Here is a 23,371-nt window from a genome sequence, read left to right as displayed (position 1 = left end):
TTCTAGACAGTAACTTTATTATTATACAAATACTGTTTTTGATACATTTTCAGGTACAGTGAATTTACATATTTATTAATATATATCAAAAATGTAACCGAAATCGAATTCTTAAATGTACGATAAGTACACAAGTCACTTTTATGTCGGTAATGCAGAATGGAAATAAATATAATAATACGTCCTTTCTAAATTGGTCCTAGATTAAAATAAATTGATTTTATTAGAGGTGGTAAAAGGTTAGTGTGGTAGTCTTTGTCTCGAACTAGAGTGTATACTGGAGCCACTCTATTTCATAACTTCATTTAGTACCTATAGCTGTGTAGCATGTGGTAGCGTCGTTCGCTTCGAGAATAAAAATGTTTAGAAAAAAAAAATATTGGCGCTATTTTTGTTCAATATTAAATGTTAATATAATACGCGGCGTAATAGACCTCGGAGTCTATTATAATGACTGTATTTTTGTATTACCGTCACGTAATTTACATAACAAATATACCATGTTTTTGTAAATTTAGAACGATATCTCAAAAGATATTACAAGAGATAATAGATTGTAAGTTTTTTTACATTTTGTATGTAGTAATACGTATTTAAAAATAGGATTACTGTTCAGTGGTTATTGGAGTGGTTATGCAAGTGGATCTTCCAATTTATTACAAAACCATCATTAATTGGTTCTTGAATTTCATGAAAATGTAAACTGTATTATATTTTTCTTTTAATAAAAAATGGTGAATGGTTGTTGGATAAGTACCAATTTTAAATATGAGTGAGTAGCTGAAGGTCATTTCCCATTTGACAATGTTTATGTCAAGTTGCAATGCTATCGTGTGCCTTCTTTTCGTAATCGACTGTACGATTGTCGGATTTGACAAAACATATGAGGAACAATTAAAACATTATATAAGAAAATAGTACAAAGTTTTATTGATGACATTTAATGTTAAAACCATGACAATACTATATTTTTTATACCGTCTAGGTAATATTAACATGTTCAAAATCATGTTTAACATTAACAACCTCTTTTAAGTACTCTAGCTATTTTTAATAACAATTTATAAAGAAGTCATACACTATTTAATGATATAATGGAAGACTAATATTTATATGAGTATGTTCGGAAATTTTAAACTTTTTTCTGTTGTTTTTTTTTGTTTCGTTGTGGTGTAAAATAGGAAAATACAAATTATAGTAAGTTCATTAAATTCCCGTACACAGTTTGAAAAATATTAGTGTAAAACATGATTTTTAAAAATAAAATATAAAACTATGGTAAAGGTAAAATATTTATTGTATTTTGGTTCCTTAAGTAGTATTAATAAACAGGTTTTAATATTAAGTTTATTATGTCAGTAATATTAATTTAGCCTTGGTTCCGCAATAGGCGATCAAGCGCCGCAAAATTTTTCGGGGCGCATGAAAGGCCAAAGGGTATCATTTGGAGTATCTGTTGACCGTAAATTAATCTGAGAAATTTTCGGTATCATTAAGAGTAAACAACAACAAACAATTTTATTAAGAAAACCTAAGCCCTATTCTAGAAAATGCTATTCCATTATAGAGGCATATCTGTATGATTAATTCTGCTTTGATTCTTGGTATATATACTATTATATATATACTTATATATATTTATACTATATTTTTCAGCATTAGGTATGTTGAATTTAAATAATTCATTACATTCAACATTCGCTGAAAATACTTAGTGGCCAGAAGTCTGAATATAATGTATATTTTTTTATATACAGGGCATTCTATTTCTAACTACTTAAATTTAAACATCAAACTATGAATTAATTACGACAAGAATACAAAAATGTAAAACTATTTTGTAAGGTGGATAAACAGGTGCTCAAATTTGATATTCTTAATTAATAGGTTATTTTTTACAAGTATTTAATACTAAATACTATTATCTGTTAGGTAATACTTCTTAAGTACAATTAATAATATGATTGTACAAATGAAAATTGTGTGCTCAATTAAAGTTACTTAATTTCTGTTGAGAAATTGTGATAGTATGTATAAGTTGTGCCAATAAATAAATACTATACAAAGAAATATACTTTTTTATTCCAAAAATTTTTTTTTATACACCATTTTAGCCAGTATTATCGTTCGTACAAAATCCAATGCCAATATTAAATTGGACATTACGTAGGTAAACTCTTTGGAAAGAATAACAATACTAGAGAAGTTGATTTTCGTTGATATTCTTTTAAATATTTTATTTATTTGAATTGTAAAAAGAATACTATTTATTAAAATTAAATACAGATTTTTAATTTTTTTATGAAAATGATACTTGGCGGCAATAGGTAAGTTATAGTTACCCATGAACGAGTTTATACATAACCAACCTTGTTTAATTTGTATAATAAAAAATAATTTGTAAGTTCAAGCAAGGATTTACAATATTGTCTTCATAGTTCAATTAAAACTCTCTTAAATAAAATGATTCAGTTAAATACCGCTACAGACCCAAATAGATGTAATTAATATTAAGTTACGATATAGAACTTAATAAAATTAATTATGTAATTAGTTTCAATAACGATTAACGAATAATGAATTTATGAGTATAACATTAAGTAACATAAGTAATACAATTTATATTCCCAAGAACATTATAAAATACTAAATTATGCACTTTCACGACTGTTAATCCCAATGGGACAATCAGTAGTTTTTATGAGCGAATGATATCGAATATCATGCTTCTGGAGGATAGGAATGAAGTCACTCAGAAAGCCAACCGTGGCGAGTTTACTAGGAATTAAACAAAATGGTTAAATAGTAATAAACCTACCCATTGCAATGGGGTCAATAGTCTCCATTACTAACAAATTCCTCTCCCGCCTTATATGTTTTGTTAAATATAGATGTCGGTTGAAAACATAAGACTTCACATGCCACCATTTTGCAATTCAAATAATTTGGTCATCTGCACTTAATCGTATCTAGGAGAGCAAGGCCCCTCTATTCCGGAACTTCTCCGGGGCTTCAATGCCTCGTAGGGCAGGTTTCGTAACATTAGAATAAAACATTAATATTTTTAATCTAGTTTAAAATATATTTGGTATATTCAAGATGTACTTGAATAGAACGTTAATTTGATTAATTTAGTTTGGATTTAAAATTTCTTTAAAATACCATAAGGTGTTAACTCTATCACTTATAATTTTATTTGTATGTTTCTGCATTAAAGCTTTATTAAATAAATACAGTTTCAAACCTGGCCGAAATAATGATAAGGTGGAAGCGAAGATATTATTATTATTTTGACGAGGGTTATATCCTGTGAAGTACTTATCCTTAACGAGACGTTTTCAACGAGAAATGGTCCATATATCCATATATCCGGTTTGTCAATATTTTTTGACATGTGTCTGTTGTGTCACATCTGTTCTATTTTGTTTCTTCTAAGGTCTTTGAAGTGTACATCCGTACACAGATGCGTAGGAATCTGTGAGTCTGAGTGTACAGGAGGCGGCGTTGTTGTGGTACTGCTGTTCTGCTACTCTAGCGTGAGGGTTCACAGCCACCTGCATTAAATAACAGACGATGTAAAGCCTCGAATAAACTCAGTGATTTGCTAATGATGCGGGTAGACAGTCAACTGTAAACCACGTTTATAAGTGTGGAGTGAGAAGATCGAAATTTTGCAGTATCAAATATAAAATAGTAACATAGTAACAAAATTCTAAATATTTATTATTATAAATTAATCTATTTATAATTACTAATTGTTCCAGTAAAAATTAATTCCTGTGCGTTAGCTCTAAGTTTAGAATCATCAGACCATTATCTAATTCAATCTTCCCTAAATTATATATGACGGTTTTCGATGGATGAATTCTGCTGGAAGGATGACATTAATTATTTGAGGTATGTCTTCCTGGAGTTCGTTAGTTAATATTTATACTGTATTTGTAATAATGGAGTTGGCATGAAGACCAAACGCGAACTAATAATATCACAATTAATAATATAGCAAGAATCGAATAATTGGGATTGTTGATTGTTGACAGATACATAATTTCCATATGTTATTATTTTTAATATATCTAGAATATCGTGTGAAAACAAGTTTTTTTTGTGTAACTAGTATTGCTATTATTATAATAATGTGGGCGATAGAATCAGTGTACTATATGAGTGAGACGAATGAAACAACGGATGAAAATTGGAAAATACTAGTAATGTACGTACAAGCAGAGTACAGTAGAGTTAGTCAGACATATAAATTGTGCCTAAGTTTATTTATTTTTATTATTGCTTAGATTTGTGCTTCCGATCTTCTAACTGTAAGTTTGTGAAGTAAACTACTAAGATACGACTTTCCGTTGGAATATTTGTGGATTAAATATGACTACTTACTTTGAATGTATAATCTCCTGGTTGGACGTCTGTGACATCCACCCATTGGCAATCGATATTATATTGGTAGATATCTGAACAGTTTACTGAAACACCTGAAGTATAAACAAATTTGTTATTTATTAACATCTTCGGCGGTCTAGCGGTTTAGCACACTGTTTGTTTCCGAAGGACACGGGTTCGATTCCTTGCATAAAACATTTCTATTCTTAAGTACGATTGCTTGTACCGGCCTGGGTTGTTTTTGATATTTAGTATTTATTTTAATGTATTTACTATATTTGCCAAAAAAGGGTATTAAGTATATGTATCAGTTGTTAAGCACTCATAACACAAGGTCTGCTTAGCTTAGGACTAGATGGCGCTGTGTGTGTCCTTGGTTAATATTGCTATTTAATGTTATTTTTTCCAAGAAACCATGGAGTAAAAGTTGGTGGAAGGTAATTTAATTGGAACTCAATATTAGTAATCGTAGTCCTTTACCATCAAATAACCGCTATGGTTGATTGCCACCACTGTAATATAAAAAATAATAATATAAATACCTTGATCTCCATAGTTTTTACATGAGAATTTTTTTTCAACTCCTGGCATGCACGTGTTGTCTTCTAAACAGAAGGATGCTTTATGGCCTTCTGCCACTCTCGTGCCAGTGGCATCTAAAATATCGAAAGTGGCAAATACCTCCATACTGTGGTAATGCCTGAAATAAAAGATTCTGCCTAATAATGGCTGAAATAATTTTTCCTTATTATTCGGCAATATGATAATAAAGAAATTGGATAATTTTTCATTAGTACTCCGCACCTATTGGTCGTAGTGTGATATTATATAGCGTATAGCCTTCCTCAACAAGAGTTATTTAACACTAAATGAATTTTTCAAATCAAAAGTATTTTAGCGTTTTCAATCAAACAAAGAAACACACTCTTCAGATTTGTAATCTACCTACTTATTACCTAACTTACTACAAGTAACTTTATTACAAATCTGATGAAAAAATTAATGGCAATATAATGGTACATTTAAATATAGACTGTAATGAAAACGCAAATTAGTCAGCATAGATTGGGTACCGTTTTGGTGCTAAATATAATATTTTAGTATACTAAGATACTAGGTGTCAGTGAACGGGTTTTGTAAAGTCTACGAGTAGAAGGCACCTTCAACTGTTGTTTACAGTAAACATTCATGATAATTGTCCAGAACGTCTTCATTAAAACAAAAGACACTCAAATAATCTAGAGGAAGGGCACTGGAAAGGCAGTCTTTAATCTGTTTTACAGTCATAAAAACTTATTAGAAACTAGTAATCTTTGATGTTATAGATATTATATACAATAGTTACTTTTTATATAGCTTTACAATATATATATATATTTATTAAATTTTAGTAGTTGAATATCTGAGTCGAATATTCTGAATTTTAATTGTATTATAGAATATTTCGTGCTTATAAAATACCAAATTCACGTAGCTCATTTCTGATGTATTTCTTTGGTAGAAATATTATTATTGTAAAAGAGGTCTTTTCTATAGGATTGCTTACTGCGAAATTATAAGTCTAGAACTTTCGTGTTTATTGGAATTTTCTATATCTATGTATCGTCAAACTAAAATTGTTGGTTCAATCAAAATTGTTTATAATAGAGTTAAGAATAATTATCTATGAACAGTACCTAAAGTATTTGTGTCTACTTTAAATAGGTCAGACTGAATAATAAAGTTCCTTAATAACATACTAATAATACTCCTGGACAAGTCTCACAAAGCCTTAGTCTCAAGGTAAGCAGAACTTATGTTAGGCAACTGATATAAATACTTAAATACTTTTTTTGTAAATACATACATAATGTATATAGAAAATATTCAGACCGATACAAAAAATCATACTCATAAATACAAATGTTTGTACCATGCGATGAATCCGCGACCATCGGAAGTAAAGCGGTGTGTTACACCGCTAGATCACTGAGACTATTATAGTTCCTAGTTATAAACAATAGAAATATAAATGCAGAGCGAAATGCGTGCATGTTATGTGTTGCGTTCACCATAATGAGACAATAATTAACAACGTCTCTGACTACCCAATAAATCCCGTAAATCTTTCATATTACAATATTGTAAACTAGTATTATAATAATTAAAAATATATCTACTGGAATTAGCTTTAAATAAATTCTCAACATCTGTTAAATCATATTTAATAATTAAAATTAGTTGAGTTTCTTGCCAGTTCTTCTCAATTGAATCTGCATTCCGACCTGGACGGTACGGTAAAAAAATATGTTCATAAGCGGGTAAAATGTCCTACATAAATAAATTATTTTTATTTTTATTTTATGTTTGTTAGCTAAATTACAGACTTTATTCAGATCATAACAAATGCCATCCTACCACATTAAAATTCCCGCTTCTCGGGTAATTACCCGTGAATTGTCAGTTCTGGATAATGTCTTCATTACTGTTTACATGAGAACAAACCCTGAATAACATACACTCTGTATTCGTGTTTTCAACAACGCTATAAAAATATTGATGGTGCTCGTCAAAGACTGTTTGCAAATACGACTCATGTATCTAATAATAATAATCTGACACCAAGTGGTTTAACACTCCACCTTACAAATATTTATGTGTATGTGTTTTCTATGTATCTATATTATTTTCTATTTTCTAAAAAATGTATTTAAATATTTCTATTAGTATTTCAGTGCTCATAGTATAAGCTCTCTTTAGATTGGAATTAAGTGGCGCTGTGGCGTGTAAATAGTGAAAAGAAGAAAAAAGTCTTGAATAGTCTTGAAAGACTTAATAGTATTGAACTATTAATTTAATCTTAGCTAACTGTATAATTTCAAAATTTTGTTTACTTTCTGTTATTCTTTTACACTAGCTGACATTAAACATAAATCTTAAAGCTAACCATATACTTAGTGTGTAGGCAGAAGGATCTGGTATTGACCCGATACTTCTTTTGTTCCGGTCACAATTTTGCCCAGATGAAGTTGTGGGCAGAACTTAATTACTATGTTGTGTGATATGTAACTCTGATTAATATTTCTGATTGCCTCGGTGGTCTAGTGGTCTAGCACACCACTTTGTTGGCGGTTAGTAGCGGGTTTGATCCTCGCACAATGTAAACATTTGTATTCAATGGAATGGTCTGCGTGTTTTATATGTCAATAAAAATAAAAATATCTTTATTCATACATATTTATTGATGTGTATGTATATTATGTGTTTAAGTATTTCTATCAGTTTAGACAACTGATAGAAATTCGTACCAGTAACAAAAGCTCTTTTTAGATTCGCACAAAAAGGCGCTGTGTAATTTATCCAGGGTTCAAAATATATATAACGAACCTGGTACATATAGTCTTGCCTGAAAAATCGTCCTAGATTTACTTTTCTAAAAGTCTTTTTCTCTATTCTACCTAATAGAGTATATGTCGAAATAGGTTTTTTATTATTACATATTACATAATGATATTGCTGAAGCTACTCATCAATATTATATGATGTAGTTCAAAGATCTGGGATTACAGTCCTTTCATTTTTGCCCTAATATTGGCTTATGAAGATTACCTACTTCCAGCAATAAGGTCGCCCATTTGTTTTGTATAATAGTGTGAATATACTTAGGTAATAGTTATACTTAGTTAATATAATACTTATACGTCAATTAATATTATTTTTCAATACTGAAGCTCACAAAGTGTATTTAATTTCATCGGTTTTCGATATATCAAGCTGCTCATAAAACACGTGTGCGATATAAACATAGTGTTATATCCTATAACAGATTCAATTGATATTTTTAAATATTTGAACTGCAAGCCATTAAAAGGAAAAAAAAATATTCGAACGGACAGCTACGCGGCGCAGGCTGGAGGTTTTAAATAAGTGAAACGGCGGGAAAGCAACATTGTGCATCATTGTTGCAAATATCCCACTTTGAATATTGTCTCAATATTATAACTGTTTGGTTTTGTTCCGTTGCCGGTAGTCCATTTTAAAAAGTTGAAATAACTTTGGCGCCAAAATATTGACATAAAATAAAAAAGTAATAATATTGCATAGAAATTTAAGAGAGAAATATATAGTTAATATATTGTTATATTATTTAAATGTAAAAATAGTAATTTGATGTACCTTATGTATAATTGTTTTGTAAAAATAATTAAAAACATTTGATTAGTATAGTTCATAGTTATTAAAGAAGATACCCTAATAAACAATAGTTTTATGGTTGAGTTTATTTAAAATCTAGTCTAAAACATCACACGATATACGAGTACGTGCTTATTTAACAAACTCGGTTCTATTATGCCTTCGCCTTCGGTTCTACAGAAATTCCGCGTCATGTGTTATAATTATCATAACGCACTTATATCGTAATTTAGTATTATGGTTAATATATACGCTATATTTGAATGACTTACATATGACAAAGGTGCCACTGCCACAGATGTTTTGGAAGGTACGGTCTAAACTCGTCATTACCGATGTTCAAGGAGGATGCTGTGAAGCGGAGCAATCTTCGAGTCTCAAATTGCCAGTCAGGGTTGGTTCTTTTGATCTGTATTATGTTACCATAATTATATTATTAAAATATTAAATTATTAATTAATTATAAGAATAGAGAATTAGATCTTCAGATAGAGAGTTGTTTCGACTGAATTCCGGATGTGTTGATAAATAGCTGTATACATTTTTTTGTATAATATATTCAATTAATAACTTTTACAGCCATATTCAACAATCACTTTGCGATTTAATCATAATAGCAAAATAGATTCTATATTACGATCTTCACATATTCAATTTACATTAATAATAAAACAATTATTAAGCTATAGGTCAGTTGGTACGTTTAATTATTTTTATTTTATTAACATAAATTTTTAATTAATCTAAAGTAATGTACCTATATATTACATAATATCACAATTAGAGCGCACATCCGTAGATTTTAGCTAAATTTAGACAAATTGTTCATGACTCAAACATAAAATAGACATATGTATATATGTGTGTAACATAATAGGCAATAAATATCACGCTATTGTACTCGTAGTCGCGGGACCGGTGTAGAATATTATCAAGTAAAATAAATGGCTAATTAAATCATGGTGCACACATCTCTTTATAACATATTTTACATATACATACATAAAGTTGTATAGATTATTTTAACTTTGAACGTTTTATGTGAACATTTTAAAGTTTAGACTAAGTCAACAAGTCTGAAAGCTTTTGACTGAGCAAAAACAAAATGACGAGACATTTTAAGGTTTACATAAACCTCTGTAAATAGAATACTTTTCAAATACTTAACGAAGGGACAAATATTTAAAGATGTTTCTTTGTTAAAATATACCATCTAGAAATACAAGGTGCAAATAATGTCATAATATACGATGTATTTTATCTAACCCCTAGGATGTGTATATATATATATTATACAAATGTATAATATATATATATATATATATATATATATATATACATCCTACAGTAATGTAACATAATAAATGTAATGTTTTCCTATACTACAAGATTACATCGAACAAAATGACATCCCATTTGATTAAAAATAAATATTACGATGGTTACTAAATAAATATGTCACTTATTGAATATCAAAACCGAAATCAATTTATTGCTTTTAACGTGTTAAGGGTGTTCACTGTTTGTATCTATGTGGTCAAGTGATTACTACCTCGATTTATATCGAGTGTTTGAATCTGGCCACTATCAAAAATTTGTATCTAAGTGCATCTGATTTCAGTATAAGAAATAACAGTCTTACGTATATAACATCAAGACTGTTATTGATAGTTTAACTCCACCATCTTCAAATAACAGTGAACTTAGTCGTAACCATGATGTAAAGAGTAAGAAATATCAATATTAATTCTTATTTAACGTTTATTTGTGATTCAAGGCGAGTGGAGCTTACTGGACTTATGTTTTAATTTTATCTTTTTGAAATAAACTCAGTTTTTTTACGATATAGATTTGCTCGAAACCAAAGAAAAAATGATAGGATGAGCATGAAATCAGGGCGGTTTAACCATCGTAACGAAATCATCAGCAATTTACCACGATGATTTTCAGGGAAAATCGCGAAGAGATACATTGATATTAATAGCAAAGGGGCCCCCCCATTGGTATCCTTTACTAAAAATCCTAACTCTCCATGGAGAAGACTTGTAACTTACGTCATATGCAGTCTTGCTCAAGCAGTTTTCCTCCATAGCACACTGGAGCTGGTACATGGGTACATCCTGAAGGTGGGCAGTCCGTTCGATGGCTAAAGTATCTAATGACAAGTCAGCCAAACGATGAGTACACACTACTCCTGCTACATGACCTGGAATGATAGTTTGCATCATAAAAATGAATGGAAATGACTGATTAACAGAAGAGACGGTCGGTTGCGGAGTGTAAGATTTATTACATTTTTATCTTTAGTTTTAATTATTTATGACATATTTATTAAATTACTATTTGCACATTTTGATCCACTCAACACTTTCTATGCCACGCTATTGATTTGAAATGATTTATCTCTTCTAGAGATAAGTCCTCCATTGTTAACATTATTTCTATTGAAACAAAAACTAAATAATGCATTTCATTACAATAAAGAATATATATATAATTATAAAATTTCTAATAACATATTCGGGACACTAAACAGCTACTTAGTAATTTCATTCACAAAGGGAAAATTACGTTAATAACTTTAATGGAATACTAGGTAGGTATAAAGATTTAATTAAATTTAGACAATATGATACACATATTGTCTGTGTGTGTTTTGGTTCTCTTGCTGGCTTTTAGTATAGAAGCTTAACATTGAAAGGACGACGGTAGATTAAAAACCAATAATATTATCTAACCCAATAAAAGTTTATTAACTAACACGAAAACCTTTATATTTTAGTCATTTGTTCGTTTTAGATCAGATTCATTGTGAGTTTCTATAAAAATAAATATAAAAATGCTTTTCTATATGCCACTTATTAGATGTCTCTTAATACTACAAAAAAATGGAATGCTTTCGAATGAAATTTATTTAAAAAAAATAATTTATTTATCAGAGTTACTTATTTGCATTTTATTCAAGTTTTCCTGTAAACTTGGTGCTGGTAGTGATAAATTTGATTTGAATCCAATACGAATATTAATGCTGCTTTGAACGTGAGGTACCCAATGTTATTTCTATAGTCACGTACCAATATAGATCATTATCATATTATTAAGGATTGAGATATATTTAAGCAGTAAGTTATAATAAAATTAAATACGTAATTGTATTTAATTTTATCGATTAATACATTTAGATTCTGTTATTATAAATTTATTATCAATACCAGAAATAGACAAGGCTTTAAAAAGATGTCAGCGTGAGTATCTCCGTCTCACCTAATTCAGCCGCCAATCAGCTAAGCTTTATTTTGGTTGTAGGGTGCCATAAGGCACAAAAGTGACAGGCTTCTTAGCCTGTCATTTTTCTGCCTCTCTCTGGAATGGCAACGCACGTCGTATCACAGGTGTTACATATCTAATAATGAGACATCCCTATTATTGTTCATATATAAATACATAAGCGACGGTTATCACTTACTATCTGGTGGGCTGTCCGCATATTTGCCATTCCAATGACGTAAAGAGTAAACATCTAATAAAGAAATTACTGTTTAATTTTTTTTGTAAAGAAATAAACTTACCTACTTCGCCAGGACACACGACTGAACCATATTGTTGATGCCTGCACATAAATAAATTACTCTCATTCCCCTGACATTGTACCCCGCTGAGCACTACTGTAGAGTTACCAAAATAATCACTTTGTATGGCCTGTTCTGCGTAGCCTAAAGCCAGGTGACGGCAGACAGCTAATGCTTCATATAACGTCCAACCATCTGGACAGATACTTCCCCAAACTCCGTTGTGATATATCTGAAACATAGTGGTAGAGTTTCTTAAATAACATACTTCATACTTAAGTCTAATTTATTTAGGAGTGATTTGCGGGAAGCAATTTGTTTGTAATCAGTTGATATGTTTACAATAATTCAAGTTAAACGGCTAATGAAAGCTATTTTACCAATTTATTATAAGTTTTATACACGTGTCCTTTCTTTTTAAGCTACTTTCTTAAGATCAATAGCAAGATAGTTATTATCCTTGACTTTTTCCAGTGTAAAAATATATATAATCTTTCCATTGCATAATTTTTATGTATATTTTATAATGTATGTATATCAATGTGAATTTGTACTATGACGTTGATTCTGTCAAGTTTTCTTTGCTACCTTGCATAGTGAAACTGCTATAATCAACATCAAAAGGTAACGTTTACGTACCTCAACTCTGCCTTCTCGATTATTTCGTCCTCCAACAAGTCTTAAACTCGCAGTACTGATATCTAAAACTTCTTGTATTATTTTACTTGATTGTTTCTTTTTCAGAAAATTCTGAGGTTCCGTTTTTATCCCACATATAACACCGGCAACCTCGCTTGCTTCACAGTCTGATGATCCCCAGCCAGAAAAAATACACTGCGAGAGAGTCCGTTCATCTCCTTCGCAAACTATATCATCCATCCAATATTTTCCTGAAATGGGCACCATAATTAGGTCATTGGTGATAATACTATTTCATAGTCTACTAGTATTTATATTAGGTAACTGAGTTTCATTAGCTTTCTTTTTAATTTGACATAGTACCGTGTTACTGTATATGGGTATTGTTACTGTGTATGGGTGGTAGTTACCACTTAACATAGTGTTAACGTTCACTTAACGTCAGATTGTTTGCTAATGACATAACAATATTTCACAATTTATACAATATTAACTCATAATATAAATACCCATTATTAAGAATAACTAAAAACTACTGGCCACATCCTGATTACATATATATTAAACAAAATATATATGATGTTACACAAGATGCTCCAGCTGTCAAATAAAAAAGAATCATCATAAAAATCTGAGGACACACATAAAACAACATTCGAATTGAAATCTTCCTCTTTTTTAAGTTTGAAGTAACAAATAGATGTAATGAGTAAAGGTAACTTGTAAAATTTTGTCATTTATGTGATGACGCATGCCTTACATGCCATATAAAATTGTTTCAATATATTAGTACAAATTTAATTTCATTTGAAATAGAAATAAAAATTGTATGTCATGATTGGAGTGGTCTCTGCAGAAAGCAATAGCGTCATCGTTCTATTTCGTACATGACTCAACAGACGTCTAATTAATTAGTTAATTTTTCTGTCTGTAATATTATACGGGCAACATTTTTTAATAATGTTGTAAGTAAAGTTGTCCATTGTACATTGCTATCTCGTAATGGTTGTACTCTAAGTACCAAATAATGGACATATTAAATTCAGATGTATCTGTATTTAAATATGTCTATAAAAAACAAATTACCTGTATATTTTTTAATTAGTATTGCAAATAAACTAATGGGCCACCTGATAGTAAGTGGTAAGTCTTTATAACAAATATATATAATAATAATAAATAAATACAATAACAAATAAAAAACTCAAATAATAATCATTGTAATTTACTAACACTATCGGCCTTATTACAAAAAGATAAACCTGGTTTAGCACTAGTAATAAACCATTCACCAATGTATTCCTTATTACAAAATGAAGTTTATCTCTAAATCGTGATTCGTGTATGGTCTAAAGTTAGACCTGTTAGTTTAACAGTGGTCTAAATGCAAAAATACAAACTCCATTTTAAAAATTCTATTGTAAGTTGTAGTTTTTGGAAAAATATTTTAACTAAATTAAAAATATATTAACTAAAAATATTTAAAGCAAATTTTACGACAATAAAAATATATAAAAGACGTTATTTGTTATTTTTTCACTCATTTGACTTTGAAATAGTCACCATTCGAACGATCCAATAAAAATATCTCGCCGTTCCTTTCCTCCGTATAGGACTCCTACTTGTAATTTAAAACTGATTTTCAGCCTAATAGTACATTAATAAATATTATATATTAATGAAATAGTTATAATGAAGACCTAAATAAATAGAAATAAATTTATTTTTAGTTTATACATTTTTCTTTGAACTAATATTATTTTTGATCTTTTCAGTTTTCTGGTAAAATGGAACGTAATTGTACGGTGACAGACATGAGTGACTGATTTCTGTATGGAATACATAATGAACGATTTAACTGTAGTACTAAGTAGTCCTCTATTAGATCTGGATTCGTAATAATGTTAGGTTTATTCCAAGTAGGTATTAACATTAGGAATGGTTTAAACCACGACCATTTAGACCACGTTTCGTCCGAGTTTTAACAGATTTTTTGTAATAATACCGTATAACTTTGTACAAAAGCAAGAACTAAAAAGGCTTTTAAATATTTTTTTATTTTATATTCTGTAGAATATCTATATGTAGATATACAAGAGTACCAATACAAATAGATTATATATATACTCTTACACAAAATATTTGTTTTATATGAAAATCGAAAACGCGATTACAATGAAGTAACCTAGTTTGGTAAACCGCTATACTGCCACGGTTTGTCAATATGAAATGAATTTATGGTACAAAGTGGGAAGTCATGGATATAAAAAACATCTGGGAATATCATAGTAGAATATACACCACCTTCGAGTTTGGAAATCATATATCACCACTCCCTAGGAAGGTACATCTTATATTTCCGGCTAAAGTAGAAGATATTTCTTACTTTTACAAAGGAGAAATATTTAAGATGATGTCTTCTATTATATGTTACGCGTTTGATCATGAGTAAGTATACGGATACGTATATAAGTATTACGACTTCATACCATATATACGTATAATATGCGCCGTAGCTGCAAATTGTCAATCAAGTCTGCATAAATATATGGACATACCCGCAGTGCTGCTGCTTTGTTGGTTTCATATATGATATGTATAGGTAAAGATATAAATTTAAACTCTGTTAATTATAAAAAAAAGATTATCATAATTATAATAATTAGAGAATAATAAGTATTACGCACTTATAGCTTCGCCATACTGTCCTCCATGTGTGGCTATTCCAGTTTTGTTGAAGCTACGGCAGACAACATTAGCAGCAGCATTATCCCAGGAATCATCACAAACGGCACCCCAACGACCGGCGTGGTAAATGTAGACATTGCCTAGAACAATTTGTTCTTTTTATTTAATGCGCAAATAAGATTACGAATAATTTTATGGTAAATAAAAAGTAAACTATTTTTCTTAACGTCTAAGTGAAAGGTAGTTTAGCTTTTATTCAACATGCTCACAAATTGATTAGAATAACAGTGATGTCAAATCAAAATGTCGAAAAATCTCGATGCACACACAGTACTCACGGTATCCGTACGCATTCTATTTTCTTTATCCAAATTTATTTTGGGATTTTTATTTTCAAACATGTTAACACAATTATTTCCATACACTTATTGACTAATACTCTCGAACTTTGTTCAAATTTATTATTCACTGACATCTATTGATTAAGAATTCTATGCGTATATTTATACAAATGTAGCGTATTAAAAATATATAATATTTATAAATTATTAGACATGATATACTACTATTAAAATACTCCAATTGTAATTATTTATTTCACTCATTGTTTTACAAGACATTTTTGAAACTGAACTGTACCTTCCAATTTAGTAGGTCCTCCTATAAGTTTAATTCTTCCTTCCAAGAACTTTTGTTTATTCAACAGTTTCTGAACAAATGATGCTCTCATTGACCGTTCACTTTCACTCAGATCTTTGCTTAACACTCCAACTGTTTTTATCATTACACACACTAATAAAATAAATCTCATGATGTTTCCTTTTCTATCTAATTTTACATGTTATATATTTACTATTTCAGACATTATTATAAAACTAGAAATGAAATTTGTTTTTTCCTTAGTAAGAAGCTCATTGTATTCTGTTTTAACTTAATAAAAAAACATTCAAAAAGCAAAAATATTCAATTATATGTAAAATGAAATTAATTAATCATTAATGTATGTTATTAGTTAGAATTTGAATTATTTTTAGTTTTATTTCAAGCTGTAACGTGTTGGATGCAAAAAAACTGTAGCAGACACCGTTAAAAGCGTCATGGAAATATAAATACGGAAACGAAATGATTTTATAACAGCGCCTACGAGACAACTGGCATGTTCTACATGATGATTGTCTCAGTGTAATCAATTAGTCGGCTGTTTATGATATATGATAGTTCAATGTCAAGATGTATATTGATGATTTATGCACATGGTGATATAGTTAATGATTTAAGGAGAAGTTTCTATTATACAGAAGCTGAAAGCGGAAAATACAAATATCGAACCAACTGAAGTTCGTAGACAGTTTTGTATAATGTTTTATTTGAAGTTTAATAAGTGTGTGGATATAAAACGTACAGATAAAATGGAGAACCTTCTCCGTGATATGTAAGAGACATCACACTAATTTATCCAGAACTAGTTGACCCGTACTCATTTTCTTAAACATTTCTGACAACAACGAAAAAGTATTTTCATTTTCAGGTTAATAGCCTTTGACATACACAAAATAACGTGGGTTTCTATTGGAAATTTTTTATTTGGAATTGGAATTTCCAAAATCGGTTGATTAGATCCAGATATTATCCACTACTACCTCACAGACAATATTACTTTACAATTTTTTTTCAATTTCAGATTTTTTTGTATTTACTTAATGCCGACCACGATAGCCAAATGATTTAGCACAAATTGCATTACTTCTAATGGTCGTGAGTCCGATCTCTATACAATACGATCACTACATGTCGCATTCATAAAACAAATGTATTTAAAATTATCTATCAGTTATCTAGTACCCATGGTTAGCTTAGTTTTGATACTAGATGGCTCTATGTGGGTTCGTCTACATTATTTATTTATTCCATCATCGTCTTGTAGGATTAGTTAAATTATTCTCAAAGTATCTTTGATTTTAATGAGATGAGACTAGAAGATTAAGTTTATTAGTAGGGTTTACCAAACTTTCCTTTTACAATTAGGGGGAATATAACTGACACTCAGAGGTGGATACCCATCGAGTGACCTATTTATTTTCTAGTAACCGTCAAAAAGAAGTTTCCATCTCGAATTTTTTGTTTATATTCTTCAAAATAGATTTCATAGTGTATATGTCTACATAGTATAACAAACAACCCACGTCATAGAAAGTGGTAGTCGTAGTTATATTGTTTATTGTACCATACAATGAAGTGCAGTTTATGTTAAGCGAAGGTAATGGTAATCTACCATTACATGGGTCATATGTTTCTGAATCCAGTGACATAAAAAGAACAACACTATACTGAAACAAACTTCTAATCTATGCATTAATATACAGTACATTCAGAATTAATTGTATATACAACGGATGCTTCTCCTTAAAATAACAATGTCGACTGTTACGAAGCGGCACATTATTTGACCTAAATATTACTCCGCTATATATTCAAGAATATACAGATTGACTTGTTTGTAGTTATAACTATTTATTACTTGAAAGAGAGATAAACACTTATAAGGAAAACCAATAGAGTTTAAAATTGTATACACGTACTTAATAATATCTTCTTGACTTTTTTGTATCAAATATATTTTTCTGTAACTAGAGATCTGTTTTAAAGGATGTACAGATATGATACTACCTAATGCATAATTTAAGAGCCGTGCTCTTGTCGGTGGAGCTCTTGTCACCGCCCATTATCTTCTATCGACACGACTCTCTAACTACTAGACTAACTCTTTTCCTTAACTTCCTTGATATAGCTGTGTCTTGGTACGTACAATTGAAAATTAATGAAATTTCAATGAAACAACGTTTCTACTGTGGTCCGCGTAGCTTCAACAACATAGTTTTATAAAATGCTCAGAAAACAAGGAATCGATTGTTATCCTACCATGTCCTAGTCCTACATAAGGATATATTTTTTTATTTTTCGTGTGGATTCAATTTTAACTCCATTGTAAAATTTTAATCTTCATTTATATGTATGTCATTTATATATACTCGAACAATCTTCTAAGTAAGAACAGCATTAGAGTATGTAAAGTATATACTCGAATAATACTTGAAGTTAAATACACACGGAATATAAAGAATCTTTAATTTGAAGACTAATGTATACATTTTGAATCCTACTCATATTTACATATACATAGTATGTAAATATCAGTAAGATAGTAAGATGGATTCAAAATGTGTACATTAGTTTTCAAATCACAGAAGACTGCTGTGCCTGCGGTTGCACCCGCGATAAATTTCTATAATATAGTTTCATAAAAATCCATTCAGTAGTTTTTACATGAAAGAGTAACAAATATCCATACTTAAAAACTTTCGCATTTATAATATAATATTATTAAGATTAATTATTTACATAGTAGTATTTACATATATAAATGAAAATATTTACATCCCAAAGCAAGTCAAGGTTATTGAGTAATGATAATTAATGTTGGACCCCAGGTACGATTCCTGCGGTCAGGACAAATAATTGCAGGTGTTACACGAACATAAATTTACCTGCTCCCTTGGTAGGTAATGAATTTATACGAGCCTCGCTATAAAGCCTCCAGTAGGTTACACATAGCAAACGATTAGGTATAGCTTCAGACTGGGATTACGCTAATATACTGTTTAGTTTACTTAATAGGCTTAGGGAAGTAAGATTAGTAATATCAGTTATACTAAGTAGCTTGTATTGTTGTATTGAATTCAATTTATATGTAATGTATAGTTATATGCATTTTTATTAAGGGGTTTGAGCTATTACTCGGTGTTAAAGTCAACCAGTAGCACTATGACATTTTTATAGTTCGCTACCTAGGCGCGTCAGGGACAAGAATTGAAGCATATACAATAATAGTTTATAACTATTTTGTTTGTACATTACATTAGTAAAAACCTCATAGAAATCAATTAAGCTCTTTCTGAGATTAACACCTAGAAACGCAGAGATAAACAGCCCAAAGAACAATAATCTTTAAAGTCATATTATGTGTTCCTGATAAAATCCCGATTATGTACAGACATCAATTAGTTACGTTGTTAATATATATCCATAATATTTTAGGAATATATACAATTATTATTCTGTAAAGAGTATAAGTACGCAAAAATATCGCTGTGTGAACACTACCTTAGATGGAAAAACAACAATAATAATATTTTATATGGTTTTTCATATTGAAGGTATTCTTAGAATCCCAATAGTATTGACCAAACGAATTGACGTGTGATTTATGTATTATTTTACCGTAACTCCTATCCTCGATTTGAATCACAATGAAATAAATATATTTATAGATTATGTATTCATTTTTAATAAAAAGGAATTATAAAATTTCCATTTGTTTAAAATATTTTAATTTGTTGTTTTACCTATCTATTAAGAGTCATATTGCTCAGTGATCAAAAGCATTAATTTGAAATTTATATCAAGTAAGTACTATTGTAGATTACTCTTATAGTTAGGTAAAAAATGTGTAATAGAAGTGTCTTACCTTTCCGTACCGTAGTGGCAACAAGTATGCTGCTAATCTCATGGTAAATGGTCGTGGTACTCTTTGGATGCTAGAAACACCAAGGGTGCCAAGTGCCGGATGCTGACCTTACAAATAAAAATCCTCAATATATATCAAATAAGAAGGGTTCTTACATACATCTTCAAAACCTGATGCTGCAGTGTTTACAGAAATCTTTGGCAGGTTAGGCAGGCAGTCATAACACAATCTAAGTGAAACTCCTCTGAACCCTATTATAAACTTTGTTTTATTTCTATACTATTATAAACTTTGACCTTTTTTATTTACAAAAATTATAACTTGAATGAATTAGTATCTTAATCACTGCCCAAACTATACATATTAACATAACATATATTTATATATAAACAGAGATAAATTCATATTATAACAAATGTATGTAATTATTTATTTTTAGTGTAGGGAGGGTTACATAAACATAGAGATAGATGGCGTAAGTACCTTCATTTATAACGAAGACAAAGCGTGTCTCTACTAAACTTCTTGCCTCTGTGTCACAAAAGCTATTTATTATCTGTAAGTATACAAAAACTAATCACAGTATTATGCAGTAAATACGAGATTATTTCATTTTAGATGCACAAGATTTTTAAAGACCTGCTTAAAATTCAAAATCAAAATAATTTATTTATGTAGGATGAATTTGTTGTACATGTCAATATTTTTTTCAATATTGATACTGCCCGTATCAGAATAAAGTATTAAAACTTTAATATCATATATGTGATTATTCCATACTTACATTTGTTATCTAACTTTTATATGGCTGGAGAAATTATAATGAAATTTTGTGTATATAATTTAATTGGCCTTGGTACGTTATGCTGTTTTTTCGACAGGACAGGACTCCTGTCAAGTCCACTAGTAACATTTCTATAAGTATTATACATACAGTAATATAATATTGACATATTATTTATGACAATGGGGTTCATTAGCTTACGGTTCAATTAAGTTTAGGTACCATTACTGAGGACTAATTTGCCAAGCTTCTGTACTATGTACATAATTTCACACCTACAATCCACCTATCAAACTTAAAAATACACTGTACTTGAAGCATGCTACTTGGCAGAAATTGTTGAGACAAAGGTTTCCGAGCAGACAACTTTAAACATAGTTAAATTATATCGTTGTGATGGCCACGTGATCGTCTAGGACTCAATGTTGTTAGGATTTATATCTAATAAATTACCTATTGGATAGTAATAAGAAGCCTACCTTTAATATTAAAGCTAAAATGTTAAAATCAATGATGTGTTCGAGGTTGTTGCCTCCTTGTGACCATTCAATACCGTCACTACTCCGTATTCCAACTGAACGCACAAAACAAGAAAGGTGTCACGTAATACGGTAAGAAAAATGTTTCTACAGCGGTCTGTCGTACGTTTATTCTGGTTCATTACAAATTGGGGAAGGGTTTGTGGTATTGATGGGGGCTTACGGTCAAAGGCATTTCATTCGATCGAATTGGTAGTTGGATAACGGTATATTGCACGCGAAATGTGAGTTATATATATCGTATAAGACAGGTGTTGGATTACGAATCCTTATAAATTAATATATAAAAGAGAGAGTGGACTGTATTTATTGAAAAGAAAATAATTAATGGAAAAGGAAGTAAAAATACGATTTCGACCTGGAAGAACGTCTTCCACACTCCGAACACCCCAAAGTAAGCAATGTAACACCAAACTTACTCACCTTTGCTCAGGAACGTCCCGATGTGTAGTACAGTTTAGTGGCCACGCACTCTAGAGTGTATATTTTCATCAAAAACAATTATATTGTGTTAAATAATTCCTTAATTATCTTGTTTTATATAGATAAAAATACGGAGCGTCCTTTTAATTCCAGTTCTTATTTTCAATTGTTTTATTATTCTTTTTTTGAAATTTAAGTGGCCACATGTTTTTATATGTGGCCAGTATTACCGAGCGCCCTTTGCTCCAGTAAGCAAGCCGGTGATACAACCTGCTTAGACTAAGGAGGTTCGGAATACGGAACATACCCCCGGCCGAAACCGTATTGACGGTTTCAAGTTAGTATTAAGGTAAAATAAAATTTATTAACTAAAGAAGTAATGCAAAGGGAACTGTACAATAATAATAAGGAAAAAGAAATGGAAAATTAATTAATATAGGTAAGGGGGTTCAATTTATTATTAACTGGTCTTTTTAAGAGGTTTTGTGTATGGATTGTAACACATCTAATAATTCCCTCATCTCCAGGACGAAGTAATTCAATATGAGCTAACCAGTTGCAAGGAGACACGTTATCGGTTTTAAGTAATATAATTTCTCCTATTTTAATATTAGCATTAGATTTGAACCGTTTTCCCCGTTGTAAAGTATTTAAATCTTTCCATCTTTTCCTAAATAGTTGCGTACGTTTCTGTATATATTGCCAACGTGACAATCTGTTAATTGGAACATCCTCAACAGTATACTCTGACCTAACAACGAAACTTTTATCTCTAAGAAAATAACCCGCGGTTAAAACGTTATAATCGTCTGGATCATAATTCGCTGGTAGTGGACATAGCGACGTAGACTTTAATATAGTCTCTATTTTACAATATATTATGAAAAGTTCCTCAAACGTTAAAGATTTTTCTCCTATAGTTCTAAGAAAATGGTATTTTACTGATTTAATATCAGCTTCGGCTAATCCATTCATATTTACTGCATTAGGCGAATTAAACTTCCAAATTAAAGATCGATTAGAACAGCTCTCTATTAGTTTATTTTGAGTTTGACAGTCAGATACAAATTTCTGAATTTCATTTAAATATTTACTACCAGCTATAAAATTGGTACTACTGTCGGAATAAATAACAGCACATAAGCCTCTACGAGAGACATAATTATTTAACATAGAAAAGAAATATTCCGCTGATAAAGAAGATAGAGTTTCATGGTTAACTGCTTTTGTCGACAAGCATACAAATAAAGCAATGTCTGTACGGTATGATTTTGTGTTACAATACAAACTTTCTTCCATAAAGAATTCTAGTTTATATTGTGCTACTTTATTAGAGTTAGTACCGATAAGATGTATAATTTTAAGATCTAGGTTTAATTTGAATAAATTTGACTTGTCAATGTTCACGAACAATGTAACAGATCATTTACTAATATTTTCGCGAAACCAATGTGGAGCTGATAACCATTTTGTACTATAGTTTACCAGCTGAGACGGAATAGCGCCGCGAAAACTAATGTCAGCCATGTTATAGGAAATGTTGATAAATCTCCAACAATGTGGCGGTATAGTTTTTTTTATTTGTGTAACACGGTTACAAACAAATAATTTTAATTTATGAATTTGCAGCCACGACAAT

General features: G+C 30.1%; 1 protein-coding gene across 1 annotated transcript; it reads right to left on the bottom strand.

Annotated features, from left to right (window-relative positions):
• Positions 1 to 3,431: 3,431 nt before the first annotated feature.
• On the bottom strand, positions 3,432 to 16,272 carry LOC131843749 (lysyl oxidase homolog 2). The gene is made up of 9 exons (XM_059192478.1): positions 16,101 to 16,272; positions 15,461 to 15,601; positions 12,774 to 13,024; positions 12,135 to 12,366; positions 10,620 to 10,771; positions 8,838 to 8,974; positions 4,935 to 5,092; positions 4,390 to 4,484; positions 3,432 to 3,554 (listed from the first exon to the last, which is right to left on the bottom strand). Exons 1-9 carry the CDS (start codon positions 16,270 to 16,272, stop codon positions 3,432 to 3,434), a joined length of 1,461 nt encoding a protein of 486 aa, XP_059048461.1.
• Positions 16,273 to 23,371: the final 7,099 nt, after the last annotated feature.

This window comes from Achroia grisella, unplaced genomic scaffold (assembly GCF_030625045.1).
Source record: "Achroia grisella isolate CSIRO2021 unplaced genomic scaffold, CSIRO_AGI_Agris_v1 utg3288, whole genome shotgun sequence".
NCBI lineage: Eukaryota > Metazoa > Arthropoda > Insecta > Lepidoptera > Pyralidae > Achroia > Achroia grisella.
This window is presented reverse-complemented; position numbering and strand designations above follow the sequence as displayed.